General features: G+C 44.1%; 1 protein-coding gene across 1 annotated transcript in view; it reads right to left on the bottom strand.

Annotated features, from left to right (window-relative positions):
• Positions 1–18,099, bottom strand: part of WDFY4 (WDFY family member 4) — a 279,361-nt gene that overhangs the window by 86,394 nt on the left and 174,868 nt on the right. The window contains 4 exon segments of the mRNA XM_021073024.1: positions 3,774–3,937; positions 6,958–7,009; positions 8,363–8,569; positions 15,174–15,251. Of these exon segments, the coding sequence (XP_020928683.1) occupies positions 3,774–3,937; positions 6,958–7,009; positions 8,363–8,569; positions 15,174–15,251 (501 nt within the window).

Raw genomic sequence — 18,099 nt, 5'->3', positions numbered from 1 at the left:
AGCTATTGCCGTTTTTGCCAAGAGCAGCGATAAACAAAGGGCAGAACCAGGCTCTCCATCTAGTCTGAGCACTTGTCCCTATGCCAAGCTGCCCTCCTGGGCATGAATTGCTAGTATCTCCTTTCCCGGTGGTGGATTTGCAAGGCTGCCAGGCCCTGCTCAGCTGTAGCTCACCTGCTCCCGGAAGGGATCTCCCCCATGAACCAAGTACACCCAGGGCATGCCACCCCTCAGGCCAGGTCCCCAGGTGTGTGAGAGCAGACCCAGGTCACTGCTGTAGGCAGGCTGCCCAAACCCTGAACCCCTACTCCACTCTCCTGCACCCCTGGGGGGCTCCCTGTGGATGGCCCCCTGACACGGCTGGTCTCTAGTTTGGCAGATCTTTCCAGAGCATAAATAGTATGAGTCAGGAAAGGGAGAGACAAGGATGAATTCCAGCCTGTCCCCGCCTTTAGAGACATCACAGGAAAACTCAGAAATAATTACAGAGCCATGCGATAAGAGGGATGCTGGCAGCAGAGTGAGCAGAGTGATGTGGGCGGCCCAGGCTATGAGTGGGCTGTGGATAACACGCAAGCACGGGCTCACCCAGGAGGAGGCCTCCGGCTGAAAGAGAGCACTGAGCTGGTGGTTGCGGGGCTGTGGGGATCTGGCTGCTGGAGGTATGGACACTGGAGGGGGCCAGTTACGAGGGCCTACTCCCCAGTGAGCTCTGCAGTCCATAATGACACTGCTCACTCCTCCAGCCCATGGATATCCTTGAGTTTCCAGTCCTGCTTCCCTAAGCTCCTCCCTGCCTCATGCTTTAAATTCAGGGGCCTCACCACACACCAGTTCAGGCCCCAAACCCAGTAACTTCCCTCTTTCCCACAAAATGTTGTATTTTGCAGTGGGCATAGAGCCCTAGATGGGCTGCATCTTAGCAGGTCAGGTTTCTTGTGGATTCTACTCTGACCCTGTCTCATTCTCCACCCTCTCAGCAGGAAACAGACCCACTCAGACCTGAATTCTCCCATTTTTTCCAAGCTCTCTCCAAGCACAGCACTTGTCAGATGTCTGCAGTTCCTGGTCTCACAGGGTCCCAAGAGCATCCAGGAGTTCCAGCTGGGACCTGGTTTAAAGTAGGAGCACCTCCTCATTAGCACTGACAGCTCCTTCCCACTTCCTCAGAGCCATGGCCTAGGTACCAGGGTTCATAAACCTCTTCGTGGAGTGAGAGAACAAATCCTAAGGTACGATGAAAGAAGAACGATGGTCACAGAGATTATAGCAGATACAAGCCACCAAGAGCTCCCCTGCGCTGGGCATGGAGTTTGGGTCAAGGACACACAGTATAAGTGATGGAGGTAGGCCTGGGACCAGGTAAGAGCCCCATCCACCTTATCCTCTATGGCACTGGGCTAGACCTGCTTCTCCAGGGAACAGCTGTGTCTGGTTCCACTAACCCTGCACGAACTCAGGTTGAATCAGAAACAATCTCTCTGCAATTTACCATGAAGTCAGAGAAAACAAGCACACCCCAACAAAATGGATCAAAACAACTCACACAGAGAACAAACTGCCTTGCCCTTGCAGCTGTTCAGTCCCCCATTCCTGGGAGCTGACAGTCCTTTGGCCCCACCCTCCACTCCAGAGGTTCCCTCCTGGCAGGCAGGCAAGGGGACACCAAGCACTAAGTGGAAACAGGACAGCTCCTGCCTCGGCCCCTGCTGGGTTTCACATGCTCCTGTCTGCACAGCCTGGAGTCCCTGCCAACACAGCGAGACAGGTGTGGATTGACAGCTTCCCGTGTTTACTAAATATGCATTTACCTATATGAACATATTAATATATGTTCAAATTGTTATCAGCTGTTAGGACTCAGCAGCTGTGTATGATGAATATATATACAAACATATATAAATATATGCATATGTTACGTATGTAAGTCTTCATACTCACTTTTTAAACTTTCACACAGTAGATGTACACTACTTCTATAAACAAAGTAAAATGAACATGAATGTAATAAATTTTCATCCACTGGTGTTTACTGAATGGCTTCTCCAGGCATCCCTGAGGTTAGGTACCTGGGTGTCCCTCCATTAAGGAGCATCAGTGAGAGAGGCAGACAGGTGAAGTGGTGAAGGTTAGTCTGTAGGCCAGGAGCAAGGGTAGGAGGGAACACAGGAGCAGTGGAGGCAGGGATGAGGGAGAGACCAGCTCCCCAGTTCAGTCAAGATGGGCTTTGGAGAGTCAGCTGCCAGGAGTCTAGTGTGCAGAGCAATGCAGATAGAAAAACCAACATGAGCAAAGGCACATGGCAAGATATGATAGGGACTTGCTCTCTGTCTGAAAGCTGTAGCTTAAGTGGGTATAAGGACTTTTTTGTTCTAGGACTATGATGCTTGAACCATTACGAAAACCTGAAAGCAGCTAAGCAACTTGGCAGAAATTTTGCCGTCATCCATTTGTCCAATGCACTTCAAACCAGCCCTTTTACCCAACCCCTGGAAGGAACAAATGCCAGTTGTCAAACTCTTCTGGGAGTCTGTGTAAAGAATCTGGTCTGGAAAGGAGACGCTTCAGTTTCTGCACCTTGCTCATGCCTATCACAGCTCTCTGAGCTTGTCACCTGCTCCTGGAAATCCAGGCTGCTTCCTCAGTGGCCCATAGTTCATCTCCACTCTCCTCAACCCTCAGCTCTCAGGCCTGCCTTCACCTCTGTGTGGTCCCTGCATGGCTTTCGGCCTCATCTGCCATATCCTCTATTTTGCTGGAGTATATTCTTCACTTACATCCATATAGAAGAGTTGATGGATGAGATAGATGGGGGGTCCCCTCAGCCCTTAAACCACCAACCTTTGGAAAGGGAAAAGAAGTGGTCTTTAAGGAGCTACTTCATATGTGTGAGGCTCTGCATCAGTCTCTTACTTCCATGGTCCCATTTAAGTCTTATGAGAATTTTGTGAAATGGTTGCTATACACTTCTTATTAAAGATGAAATTAACTGAGGCTTATAAAGGTTAGGTAACGGCCATTTAGTTGAGATTTCAGCTCAGGTCTTTTTTCGTCTTCCATACTTTCTCAGACTTGTGTAAGAGGGGTCCTACCTTGGGCCCATACTTCAAGAGCCCCTGACTCCCTCCAGTCATACCCAGGGACGTGAACACCCAGAGCCTGGCCTCCCACAGTCCCGCTGCTGGCATCCCCAAACCTGGCTTCCCTGCTAACTGGCCCAGCCTGCCTCCTGGCCATGCACACTTCATCTCCAAGTCCACCCTTATGAAGGCTGATGGTGCCACGAGTGTACTTCTTCTAGGCTTGAATGGTGACTAAGGGAAGCTGGTTTCAGGGTAAGGAGTGTGGGAACAGCTGGTACCTATGGGGCAGGGTGTCCAAACACATCCATCAGGGCCCACACTCAGGTATAGGATGGATCCCCTAGGGTGGTCAGGCTCTGAGCAGGAGAGCAAGGTGCTGAACTAGAAGCAAGTTAAGAATTCTAAACTTAAAACTGGCCTTGAAGGTTATTATAAAGGTCAATGTAGGACATCTGAACATACTGAATTTAATAGCTAATTAGCTTGATTCATATGTTCTAAACATTTTGATGCAATGTGTGTGGCATTTCTGCCCTTGCTCTATGCCCACAAATTTAGGACTGTATTGTTGTTCTTGCTCATTGATTTTTTTTATGGTGAATGGAGATATCACCTCCCATGTGAGTGCAGAAAGCTTAGTTTTCTTACGTCTGATGACCTTTAAAGAATAATCATGATGGGCTGCGTTACCTTTTCATGATCAAGAAGTTCTTGTAAAATAACTTGTCTTTCCCGACACAGTTCCAAGAAATCTTCGGAGTGCAGGCTTTCATGTAAGGCAGGGAAGAAGGTCAGCTGGGTGCAGTCTGCCAACTCGTCCCTCTCGCCCTCGGCTTCCTTTGGTGTCAACTCATCTGCAGCAGCATAAAGGGACAAACAGTATGGGCATGAGCCACCTGGCGTCAAGAGGGACGGTGTGCAGCCTGGGCCTGAGTCTCTGGGGGGGACTGCAAGGTTTCAGAGCAGCTGTGAAGGGTGTGGATACCAGCGTGTCCCTCACCGTCTCTCTAGTGGACACCACCCTCCGACCTTGTTACATGGGTTGAACCCGCCTGCAGGTTGATTCACCCCGGAAGGGGTGCCCTGGCCTGGCTGCTCTCCAGTGACCACAGGGCAACACTGCAAAGTTCACCTTCATTAGTCAGTAAAGCAATTCCCTGGAAGGTCACCCAGGATTTACCTTTCCTGAACTTCACTTTGTCCACTCTTTTAAATGAGTGGGTTTTTTCCTAATTATGGAAGCATTATCTTCTTATTGTAAAAACAAAACAAAACAAACAAACAAAAACACTTAGAAAACCCCATGAGTTTGGAAGAAATACAAAAATTGTGAGAAGTAAAACAAACAGCAAGCATGTATGCAGAGAGAGTGCTAATAACCACAGCTCCCATTTAATGAGCACTTTCTCTGTGCTGGATACATCAATGACATTTTTCATCTAGTTCTGCCCAGGCTGTAGGTAGACTTCTTCCTTTACAAATGAGGAAACTGACAGAGGCTAATTATTTTGCTCAGAGTCATATGGCTACTAAGAATTAGAAGCAGAATCTGAACCAAGTCTCTCTCAGGCCAGAGGCTGACCTTTTCGTCCCCAGACTGTTTGTCCTCACCGGCCACAATTTGGTTGACTTCTGATACTTTAAGGTACATATGTGTATGTACATACATATATGTAATTTTTAAGATAATAAGAATTTGCAGTTTTTCTTTCCTTTTTTTTTTTTTTGCTCAAGATTATACCATGAACAATTTCCCATTCCATTAAAATTTCTTAGAAAGCAACTTAAGTGGCTGAGTAATAATCTTTTGTGTGTCTCTTTTAGAATCACCCAACCCATCTCCTAATTTTTAGAGATACAATTCATTTCTATTTCCATACTACCCACATCTACTGTGCTGCAATCGTGTGTGTGCACATCTAGACTTATTTCCTGGGGCTGTACTCCTGAGCATGTGCATTTGGGGCCAGCTAAGCACATAGCTATGTGGATCTCTGGATCTTGCTCCTCCACCCTGTTCTGGGTATCCACCTGCCTGAAGCAGCATGTTGCACATGGTCGCAAGGTCAGGGCACTCCTGGGCATTTTCTTGGTGCCAAGATGCTTATCTCTTTAACTTCCTCCCCACCTGGAACTCTCACATGTGGATGAATGAAAGTACCTGCTGCTCATAGCAACAGCCATCAGAGGCTTTCCCCCAGGCAGAGAAAATAGTGTGTAGATACTGGTACCTAGGAAGGCATGGTGGAGAATCATGGCCCTCTCTTCTCTGGCTGAGCTCCCTACTGGGAGGGGACCAGGGACCCTGCTAGAGGGGACATGGGGATTTAGAAGACCATGGCCCTTGTCCACATAAAAATCAGCACCTGCTTTCTATCACTGCTCCCTCTGCAACCACCCACTCTGAGATGGAGAGCAGGCAGACTCTCCTTCTGATCTAGGGTTGTGGGGCTTGCTGTGGAAAGAAAAGAAGGCAAAAAATCGGTGTTACAATATTATCTCAAGTCCTGTGCTACCACAGGACCCTCAAATCAACCTGAGATTAAAGCTCAAGATCCTCACTTCTGGTCTTTGTTACAGCAGCCAGCAAGCTCCACGCAAAATCTGGGGTGATGGCAGCAAATGAGACAAGTCTGCTCACCCCTCTAGGAAGCTGTCATTTGGTTAAGGATATAATATTAGCTCTAGCCTAGTGTACAATGAAACTCACACACTGGGAACTTTTGAAGCAAAAGGCAGAGTTTTTGATAGAAACAAATTTTATACATAGTTTATATAGTCTGTGTGTCTGTGTGTTTGCTTGTTATGGGTTGAAGATGTTCAGGCCAAAATGACCTCTGCAAGTAAATTGGACTTTCAGTGAGTCAGCTCAGCCAAATTCCTCCTTGAGTATTACACAAAGTGTAAGCATTTACATCACAGTGATTCAAAGCTGTTTTTTTGTTTGTTTGTTTTTGTTTTTTGTGGGTTTTTTTTATGGCCACACATGGGGCATATGGAGGTTCCCAGGCTAGGGGTCAAATCGGAGCTGTAACTGCTGGCCTATGTCACAGCCACAGCAAAGCCAGATCCCTGACCCATTGAGCAAGGCCAGGGGTCGAACCTACATCCTAGTCAGGTTTGTTACCTCTGAGCCACAATGGGAACTCCTAAAGTATTTTTTAATTGGAGAAATAATATGACCATTATATCTTTTCATAATCAGAGAACTCATAAGTATTAAATATCTGTTCCATTCATTTTTGCTCTAAAACATTTTCCTATTTTTCTTCCTATGTGTTTTGGGTCACAAACTGAACATGTGTTTGTATTTGGGGAGGGGATTTTTAAAATTTTTTTGTCTTTTCTAGGGCTGTACCTGCGGCATACGGAGGTTCCCAGGCTAGGGGTCTAATTAGAGCTGTAGCCACCGGCCCACCCCAGAGCCACGCAATGCCAGATCTGAGCCATGTCTTCAACCTACACCACAGCTCATGGCAACGCCGGATCCTTAACCCACTGAGCGAGGCAAGGGATCGAACCTGCAACCTCATGGTTCCTAGTCAGATTCATTAACCACTGAGCCATGACAGGAACTCCCTGGAAGGGCATTTTTAAGGTTTCCCTCATATAGCAAATTGACAAGATTTCTTGAAAAACATTCTCACTGTTGTAACCTAAATAAGAAATCTTTCCTGAAGGAGTGTCCAGGTCTGGAATGGGTCCCTCCTTCCTCATTCTGGAGAGTGCAGTATGGAAGGCCTTGAACTCCCTACTCTAGACTTGAAGCATTTTCTTCCTAGAAAATATTAACTTCCTACCTTTAAGAAGATGCTAAATAAAACCAAGAATTGATCTAAATATAAAAGTAAAATAAAACAGATATACTGAATACCTTGGTTTTCAACATTTATTTGAGAAATATCACCATTTCTGTCTTGGCTTTCCTGCAGTAAAACCAGAGAAAAGAGAAATTAAATCCTGGATACATACATGCCCCTCCCCCCATTCCACAGATTCACACACATGCACACACGCACACACGCACACACTTATGACCCCTTCCAATTACCCATACACTCAAGACCCAGATGCAAGGGAAGCAAAGTGCCAAATCCTACAGGACCAAAATAAAATGCGAGTATTAATGTTCCTAAGTCAAATGGGAAAAAACCCGCAATTTTCCATTAAGTAGGATTTACGGTAATTACCAAAGATAATGCCAAATGGGACTAGAGAGCATCCTGGATGTCTGTGGTACAGGCCACCCTGGAGAGGGGACCAGGGACAGGGCCTGGGGCTGGACAACCCAAGAGACCAGAGACCAGGTTCCATAGACAGCTTTTGGCCTTGTCAGCAGCACCATCTGCAGGCTTATTTTTCCTGCCTCCATCTCCTAAGGAAGGCATCGAAGAAAAAATACTATAGACCACCAGATGTTTGTTGACGATGCATTAAAAATTAAAGTGTCTACTGAATATATGAAATATAATTTTTCATTAGGTTTTATAAAGGATTTAACATGGACAAAAGACAGACTAGAGAATAAACCCAACACTGTAGTGCAGAAGGAAATGTCTTGTGTTTCAGGGTTTGGAAGTCTGCTTTTTAGAATATCTTAAATCAGGATTGTTCGATGAGGACATGAAACATTATTTAGCAGATTCTTTTACATCCACTACCAACCCAAGGATCATTCTCCAACCTTTAAAAGGCAAAAATATACGTTGACAGGGAGTCCAAGCTTCATGACAGCAAATTCCCAGGGACTGCCAGGATTCCATTGCCTGGGAATCCAATCCCAGTGTCATTTGGACTAAGTGGGTCACTGGCTCAAGTATGCAGAAATAGCTGAGTTCAAGATATTTCCACTGTAAGACTTGATACAGGATTTGCTTGGCACAATAATGCCTGTAGCGATGCTGGTTATGACTGCTCCATGACACATAACTTGGGCAAGCAGAGCCATCACATGGCTCTGCCTAAATCATTCTAACAGACTTGCATGGTACTGGGTCGATGGTGTAGATATGAATCACTCGCTCATTTTTTTCATTCTTTTAGGCTGTAGTTGTAGCACCTGTTCTAAGCACCTTAAGAGTTAGTGATTCTTTTCTCCTGTTAAACAGCATTAAGAATACCTAACAGCTCTCCTAGAGCTGAGTGCATACATTCCTTCTCCTACCCGCTCATGCCAAAGTGCTGCATAAGAAAACAAGGTAAGATGGAAAAGCTAAGGAGATACCTCCCTACACATTTTCTGTCTGGAAGCATCCTGTCTCAATGCATCTAATTCCTACCTTGAGCCTTTCCCGACTCAGGGCTTCCAGTGGAGACAGGCGTCTGAGGCGTTTCCTCATACGAGCAGGTCCTTCTCTCCAGTCCAGCTCCCACTGGGGGCATGGTGTGGCATCTGCCGTCTGACCCCACAAGCCCAGTTCCCCAAAAAGCTGCTCCTGGATCCTGGCCCAGGCACTGGCTGCCTGGATGTTGCCACATCTCCGCCTCTGGGAAGGAGAAGTACAGTGTCACCCCGGACATGTTCCCTCACCGGCTTGGCCCCAAACCTTCTGGGGTGAACAGACCAAGCGCCCCATAATTCCTTAAGGAAAACCACCCCTGTAGGCAGCCCCAAGCAGCTTCAGGGTGTGTAATATACTCTCTGGAGCCAAGACCAGACCAGGAGAAGAAACTGGTTTGTCGGCTTTGAAACCATTTAATTCAGATTAAAGGAGGTGAATAACATCTTCCCTTTGGCCTTTGGAGCCATGTGACTGCTGGGTGCTGTGCAGAAAGCAACAGGTCCCAAAGGTAGGTCCCCATGCTATTCATCAGAGTGGATTGGACAGCTACTTTATAGAATGGACACAGAATATCACCAGAGCCCTACTCTTCAAAATGGACAGGGAATTTTACCACATCCTCTACCCTTCAAAATGATGCTAAAAATACTCCTTCCAGTGTCTGGACTGAAGGTGTGGTGAGAAGCTAAAATCTTTGATATTAATGAAGATAATTCTACCTAATATATATGACATCCTCATAGTTTGCATACGTAGCACTTGACTGTTATACCTTTGGTGAGACTATTAACTCCAACCTTCTACAAAGCACATCAACACCCTTGAACTGCTTAGGTATGCTAGACTGAAGTTTCCTATATCACCGCACAAGTATTGATATGACATGAAGAACAGACTATATAAACGTAACATAAAGAGAAAAGAAACTCATTGTCATCCACTAGGCTGAGCCCCTCACCTACTCTTATCTCATTTTCTCTGCACATGAGTGAAACCTGGAATTTGTAGCACTTCCTATTATTTTCATGCAGAAACCAAGTCTCGGAGAGGAGAAGTGACTTCCCCAAGGACCAAGAGGTGACAGGGCTGAGACTGAAATCCAATCTGCCCGATTCCAGAGCCTTTTTAAGCCTGTTTGCTTAATTCCTTTCCTAGGGGGCAGTATCATTTTATTAACTCAGGATTTCTGCCGGTATTCCTTTAAAGAATGGCAGACTTAGATCTAGACCCTGTAGATCTGGGCCATTTGAATAGGTAAATTGTTCTCAGAGCCTGAAAATTCCCACAAAAACAAGACAGATGGTATGGTTCTTAGGACATAGTTTTCAGTGTCAGATGAACCTGGTTGTCACAACATTTCTGTTCTTCACTCATAATTTAATCTGAAGGAGACTCAGCTCCTCATTAGTCAAATTTGGTTAGTAATTTTACCACAATAATAATGCCATGGATTTATGTAAGGATTAAATGAGAAAATATTTTCAAGAGTTTAATGTGTTAACCAACTTAAGCAGTTAGTAGTAGTATTGTGAATAAAGCAAACCTTATTTCAAAACAAGATTTGTTTCTCCACAGTTCTTACACTCATATCCAAAACAGTTACAGCATTTTACAAGTACTCCAGTTGTTAATTTAAAAAACTCCAGAGGGAGTTCCTGTCATGGCGAAGCGGAAACAAATCCGACTAGGAACCATGAGGTTGCGACTAGGAACCATGAGGTTGCAGGTTTGATCCCTGGCCTCGCCCAGCGGGTTAAGGATCCGGCATTGTCGTGAGCTGTGGTATCGGTCACAGACATGGCTCAGATCTGGCATTGCTGTGGCTGTGGCGTAGGCTGGCAGCTACTGCTCTGATTAGACCTCTAGCCTGGGAACCTCCATATGCTACAGGGTGAGGCCTAAAAAGGACAGAAAGACAAAAATTAAAAAACTTAAAAAATTAAAAATGAAAAACTCCAGAAAAATAATGACTATCCAAGTGTTTTAGAGGGATTTGGTCATATGAAACAAATACTTGTTTGGAGGAAATATTTCAAAACATGGAGATTGTTGCTGCATTTGTAGATCTACACTGAGCTTCATAGAGGATAAACAATCTCAAGCTATTGGGCTGTCCACCTAGGGTTTCAAATTAGTCTTTTAAGAGCATCCTTTCCATCCCAAGGCTCCACATATGCAACCTGGAGGTTCATGACTGCCTGAGTTTTTAATCACAGGGCAAATGCGTTGTATTGAATACCTGCAGCAAGACAGATATGTGTCAGTGATAAGATCCTCAGAAATGAGTGGTCATTTTGTCCACTATTGAGGTTACATGCAGTCCCGGGACAGCAGAGGTGAAATTATTAAATAAGCAAAGTCTTGAGTTCCTGCATCTGCAAGGTGTCCTGTAATGCCCGTGTTTCTGAACAAGGTAAGGTCCTCTTTCAGTTCAAACCTCCAGTGGGTCACTGGCCACACTAACACAGAGGCAGTGATGCTGGTGTGTAAGAAGCAGCTGTGACTCTCAGCTAAATAGAAACTATTGGGTAGCATCACTGAGACTTTCTTCTTGGCAATCAGCCCTTCCCTACTTTCAGTCTCTGTGCAGGAATGCGGCTGACCCCAGCCCTGCTTTAGGGGTGATGAATGGTTGTAGGGTGGGCTAGTGGGCCTCATTCCCTGGGATTGGGACTAGTGGTCTCTAAAAGCATACAGAGGAGACTGCAGAGAGGAAGGAGTATGTATACATGTTCGAGGCTGCCCATCCCTGCTCCAGAAACCTCATATGCATCAGGAAAAGGCACCTGATATATCTGTACCTGAGGCAGATAGAACTACAGGCAGCAATGAGGCTATCCCTTTGTACAAGTTAGATGATTTTCCATCCTTTATATGAGCCTGCCTTGTTCTAGGATTTACAGCCTGGGGAGTAGAGTGTGAGTTCACTCCAGCTCGCATGCCCTCTCCTCCATGGGCCCTGGTGCCTGAAGTATATTAGTAATCTCATAAATTTGTGTGTATGTTTATGTGAACGTGTGTCTTTTTTTTTTTTTTTTTTTGTCCTTTTGTATTTTTAGGACTGCACACAAGACATTTGGAGGTTCCCAGGCTAGGGGTCAAATCAGAGCTGTAGCTGCTGGCCTACGGCAGAGCCACAGCAACACGGGATCCAAGCAGCATCTGCGACCTACACCACAGCTCATGGCAACGCTGGATCCTTAACGCACTGAGTGAGGCCAGGGATTGAACCCGAATCCTCATGGATGCTAGTCGGGTTCACTAACTGCTGAGCCACGACAGGAACTCCATGAACATGTGTCTTTGTGTGTGTATATGTGTTAAGAGAGAAAGAGCAAGGTGAGGAGAGGAGACAGATTCCTTTGAGGAGAGTTTGAATACTGGATCCAGCTTTTCTTGAAGCCTGATCTCCTGGATTTTTCAGTAACACAAAACATTTCATTTGTTGCCTAAGCCAACTGGAGTTGAGTTTCTGATAGTTACACCTGAAAGAGCTGTGACCAAAACTTAATGGATATATAGATATTGAGTGAAAATGGAGATAACCTGTTGGCCCCTAGACAGCCCCAAAGAGAGTGGGACAGAGCAATGCCCCTCACACACTAAAAGAAAGGCCTTTTCTGGAGTGGAAAGCTTCTTGTAAAGCTTTAATCAGTAAAAACTGTAATTTTCAAAAAACAGCACAGACAGAATGAGGCATATCTATACAGTATGAGGAGGACTCAGTATAAGGACAGATAGTTTGGGTCTATAACAGAGCAGAACCAGAGCAGCCAGACCACAGTGAAGAGAACGAATAGAATTAGAAATGGCAAAGGGCATCTGGGCAGGGCCATAGTAGAGGCATCTGATTTTGCCAGTACTTCTGGAGTGATGCAAAATTTAGGAGACTGAATATCAGAATCGCAAGGTTTGCTGGTGCTGGGATGATGGGGGATATAGTGATGCTTGAGTTCACTTCCACGGCACTGCTAACGTGATCTTGTTATGCTGTGAACACCTGCCATCTCCACTGACCTCTCAGTGTCCATAAAAGGCAAGTTAGAGATGTCCTACACAATCTATGGCTGAGAGCTGTGTGGGCTGGGGCCCCTGAATCTCTCTCCACCCTCTTGGGAGGACTTCACTGAGTGTTCTTAGGAGGAGCTATCCTTGAAGAACATGACAGATTTAAAAGCCTGATTTCTTTCCAGAACTTGGACTTTCCTTTTCTGGAAGTGGAGTGGGGCCTGCCCTGGGAAAGTGTACTGCCCTTAAAAGAAAGTGGGGTGAAGGCTCCAGACCCCATTATCTCTGTCAGACAGTGATTACATCTATACATGTTTAAATATTGAAACAATCTGTCTTAAATATTTAAACACTTGGAAAGTATCCTTATGGATTAGCCTCAAGTGCTGATTTTCTCAAAAATATCTCAGTCAACAGTAAAACTCTATATAACTTTCTTAAGTCCTCTCTGAGCCCCAGTTAGGCCCGCTATGGAACACGAGCAAGGCTGACGTTCCAGGAGCCAGACCCTTGCCTTCTGGGCTCAGAGCCTCTGCTGCGGTCTGTCCTTCCCTACAACTGTCAATCTTTCAGATTTCATCAGAAATCCACGAAGTACCACAGAGCACATCTCTCCCAGCCACGACCCAATCTTCCAGGCTTTTCCAACCACAGGAAGATAAATGGCTACATTCTTGAATAAACACTCATTTGGAACTTTAGATAAACACATCTTTCTTGAAATGGAACAAATGTGATGAGAACGTCCCTAAATAAAGGATGCAATCCTAAATGATTCATCTTATTACTCCCCCAATGGCAACTGAATTTATCAGCCATATTGCTAGTTACAAATGAAATCAGTGAATTCAAGTGGTGAGGTGTTGACATATAAGGGCCTGTCCGAGGGACATAGGTAACACCCACTTATAAGCCAGCAGGACACCTACTCAGTGCACCTACCCCCAGTCCTCCTCTCCCACCATGGGCATGTCTCATGAACGGCCCATCTCGTCACACAGGGCAGCCTGGGGGGCTGTATTGCTAGACTGTGTGTCTCTAGGATTCAGGCTACACATCTCACAAGCCCCTATTCCCAGGGGTATGTTGTGGGCTCCCAAACATCATTTATGGGGGGACTTAGATTGGGTTACTTGGCTGAAGTTGATCAGAGCCTATTTTGTTTCCCTTGATCTTGGGGACTACTGTTTCATCTTTCCTTGAACCCTCATCCTACCTCAGGCACATCCAATAGTTCCTTACACCTTCCTGCTCCTTTCTTTACAGAAAACACCCTAGTACTGGCCTCATCAGCCTGATTGTGGTTATTTCTTTACTCTTGGTCCCTCTAATGCATGCTAAGAACATTCAAGGCAGAGGAGTATCAATATCATCTCTACCTTTATTATATCTAGCACTGGCTTTGGCACAGAGAAATTGTAAAGTAAAAATATAATTCACAAAGGTTTAATAATATTACTGTGTTCTATTATTAGCAATCATTCAAAAAATTTGTTAATGACTGTGGAGTTCCTGTCGTGGTTCAGTGGTTAACGAATCCGACTAGGAACCATGAGGTTGCGGGTTCAATCCCTGCCTTGCTCAGTGGGTTAACAATCCAGCGTTGCCATGAGCTGTGGTGTAGCTTGCAGACGCGGCTCGGATCCCATGTTGCTGTGGCTGTGGCATAGGCCGGCAGCTACAGCTCCAATTAGACCCCTAACCTGGGAACCTCCATATGCCAGGAGAGCAGCCCAAGAAATGGCAAAAAGATTAAAAAAAAATTGTTACTGACTGTAACGCCAGCTAAAAATGAACTTCTTAGCCATTTCATAACCACATATGGGACATCTATCCCAGCCAGCCACCGTCTAGGTGCTCTACACTTATTCTTTAATCTTTACAGGTTGGCAGTACTACCCTGTCTTAAGACAGGGACCCGGAGGCTGAGATTCCAGGCCTAGGAAGGGGCAGACCTGAGATTAAAGTGGAGGTCTCCCTGGCATGACAGCCAGCACTCTTTACCTAGACTGTGCAGAATCACACTTAGAGATGTGTTTTCGCTATCTAAACTAGCCCTCATCAGTGGCAAGCCATTGCCCCTAGAACACGCAAAACCCCTCAAGGGGCAGCAAGCCCTGTCTGCTCTGCCCTGCCTCCTCTTCGTCCACCCTTGTGAACAGTTCAGGTCATCCCAGTCATTTGTTCTTTTTCCAGTTAACTGGTGTCATCCAGGGCTTTCTTGACGCAGGAGCTTCGCACATTCTCTCCCCTTAGCCAAAACCATGTCCTTAAAATACGTTAGCCCATTTCCCCCTTCTTCAGGTTTCAATCTAAAGGTCACTCCCTTGGAGAGGGTCTCTAATCTGCCCGAATTAAAGTCTTCCCCCCATTATAATCTCCCACTGCACCTCTACGTTCCCTGGCCACTGCTCATTCCAAGTTATAATGATGGATTGATTTGTACAGTGTGTCTCTCCTTTAGAGTGACACTATCTGAGAGTGAGGCCCGTGTCTGTTGTGTTTACAATCCTGCCTCTTGCTCCTAGGACAGGGTCTGAGGCGCCCTGAACTCTCACTGCCTATTTACTACTGGGTGAATGAGTAGAGAAGTGGATGGACACACTGCCTATCTCCTCAGCTGCTGACAGTGTGAGTCCAAATCCCACCATACCAGTCATGGAAGTGGGACTGAAATGGTAACCAATGAGGGACTTAGCTAATTTAGAACTGAATCCAAGGGCCCTTGTGATTCTTTATTTCTAGTTCAAGTTTGGATTCCAGGCTACTAAGCAGAGAAAGGAACGGTCGTATTTCTTACCTGTACATGATCTTTGTATAGAGATGCATATAGTTCCTGTCCTCTTCGTCTATAGTTCTCGATACACGACACGAAGTCCTGGAGAAAAGAGAAAACAAGTCACAGGTAACAACCGTTGAGATTTTAGATGAGCATTTCTCTGCTTTGGTCAATTACCAGAGGAAGTAACAGTTACAGGACTTGTTGGTCGAAACAGTCACAATCCCATGAATACATGTGTCACCTACGCTGACACATTCACATACACACTCACATCCACGTTTGTGGGTGCTGCCACTCAGTTGTGATGAATTAGCTTCTAAGAGATAATCATCTTCTTCTCTTCAATTTGAGATCTTTCTGGTTCTGGGTATGAGTCCATGTTGTGAGATTCTTGCTCTCATTTTTTTCCATTTCATAAATATTTTTTACTTGCTTATTAAACAGGTTTTATTTAGATGTAACTCACATACCATACAATTCACCCATTTAAAGTGTACAACTCGATGGTTTTTTGTTTTGTTGTTTTTTGTCTTTTGTCTTTTCAGGGCCGCACCCGTGGCATATGGAGGTTCCCAGGCTAGGGGTCTAACTGGAGCTGCAGCTGCTGGCCTACGCCAGAGCCACAGCAACATGGGATCCGAGCCGCATCTGCGACTACACCACAGCTCACGGCAATACCGGATCCTTAACCCACTGAGGGAGGCCAGGGATCGTACCCACAACCTCATGGCTCCCAGTCAGACTCGTTTCCACTGTGCCACGACAGGAACTCCAACTCAATGGTTTTTAGTATATTATGTGCAATCATCTTTACAGTCAATTTTATAGTGTTTTAATAATCTTGGGAAAAAAAAAAAAAGCAGCAGCAGCTCCACATCCATTAGCTATTATTTCTCTCTCCTCCATCTTTCCAGGCCAAAGCAAACACTAATCTACATTTCTTCCTCTATGGACATTTCATGATTTCTTAATTTCTGGTTTAGATTGTTCATTGCTAGTATACAGGAACATAATTGATTTATGTGGGTTGATCTTGTCTCTTGGAACTTTTTCAAATTCATTTATTAGTTCTAATAGTTCTTCTATGAATTATTTGAGATTATCTCATGTTATCTTTGAACAGAGATCATTTCTTTCCAATTTGGGTGCCTTTTATTTCTTTTCTTTGCCTAGCTGCCTTGTCAGAACCTCCAGTACAATGTTGACTAGATGTGGTGAGAGTGGGCATCTTTGTCTTATTCTCATTATTAGGGGGAACTACCCATTCTTTCACTATTAAGTGTGATGTTAGTTAAGTGTGATGTTAGCTAAAGCTTTTTCATGGATGCCTTTTACCACGTTGTCGAAGTTCTCTTTTTCCTTAGTTGATTAAGGTTTTCTTTTCTTCATGAAAGGGTATGAGATATTATCAGATATTATTCCGTGTCTACTGAAATGATCATGTGATTTTTGTTTTTTTTATCCTATTTGATTTATTACATTAGTTATTTTCAGATATTAGGAGTTCCCCTCATGGCACAGTGAAAACAAATCCGACTAGGAACCATGAGGTTGCCGGTTCGACCCTGGCCTTGCTCAGTGGGTTAAGGATCTGGCGCTGCCGTGAGCTGTGGTGTAGGTCGCAGATGCGGCTCGGATCCGTCATTGCTGTGGTGTAGGCCAGCAGCTATAGCTCTGATTTGACCCTAGCCTGGGAACCTCCATATGCTGCAGGTACAGCCCTAAAAAGCAAACAAACAAACAAACAAAAAAAACCCACAAAAAACAGATATTAAAGCGACCTTGCATTATGGGGTAAATCCCACTTAATCATGGTGTATAATTCTTTTTAACGTTGCTGGATTCAGTTTGTTAACATTTTGTTAAAGATTTTTACATTTCTGTTTATAGAAATATTGGAGTGTGGTTTCTTTTGTGGTATCTTTATCTGGTTTTAGTATCAGTCTAAAATTGGTCTTATAGGATGAGTCGAGGTATGCTCCTTAGTCTAATTTTTGAAAGAGTTGGTGAAAAATTCGTATCAATTCTTCATTAAATGTTTGACAGGATTTAACAGTGAAAACATCTGAGCCTAGGCTTTTCTTGATGGGTAGGTTTTTTTAATATTATTATTACCAATTCAATACCTTCACTTGTTATAGGTATATTTTGATTGTCTGTTTCTTTTTGAGTCAGTTTTGATAGTTTGCGTCTTTCTAGAAATTTGTCTATTCATCTAAGTAATCTAACTTATTGGCATATAATTGGCAAAAAACCCCAACATTGATGGGTTATTTTTTGGCAATGAAATCAAGATGTCAGGGTCCCAGTGGAGAGAAAAGTGCAAAATCAAGCCAGGAAAATGGGGGAAAAAAACAACAAAATACATTCCTTTATAAAAATGGGGATATATTGATTATGAGGTACAAAACTTCAGTCAGGCAAAATGAGAGGTTCTGAAAATGTAATGTATAGCATTGTGATTCCAGATAATAATATTGCACTATATATTCGAAATTTATTAAAAAGTTAGAATTTACGTGCTCTCATCAGAAAATAAAAGGTAACTATGTGAAGTGATGGATCTGTTAATTACTCAGTGGGTTAAGGATTATATTTGAAGTGAAGCAACTGTAGTGATTATATTTGAAGTGAAACAATAAATGCTTTCTCTCTAAGATTAGAAACAAAGCAAAGATATCTGCTTCTACTGCTCTCTTTCAATAAAATGCTGGAAGTTCTTAGATTTTACACCAAAGAGCACAATTCATAAAAGAAAAAAAATAATGAATTGGATCTCTCAACATCGAAAACTTTTGCTCTAGAAAACCCACATTGTGATTATTTCATATGTGTAGGTGTATCAAAACATCAAGTTGCACATTTTTAATATATACAATTTTCCCTCAATAAATATGAAGATTTTAAAATTAATATTTTAAGTAATGCAATTTTAAAACGTTTT

The sequence above is a fragment of the Sus scrofa genome, chromosome 14, assembly GCF_000003025.6.
Source record: "Sus scrofa isolate TJ Tabasco breed Duroc chromosome 14, Sscrofa11.1, whole genome shotgun sequence".
NCBI lineage: Eukaryota > Metazoa > Chordata > Mammalia > Artiodactyla > Suidae > Sus > Sus scrofa.
Note: the sequence above shows the minus strand (reverse complement) of the source record. Positions and strands in the feature narration are given on the sequence as shown.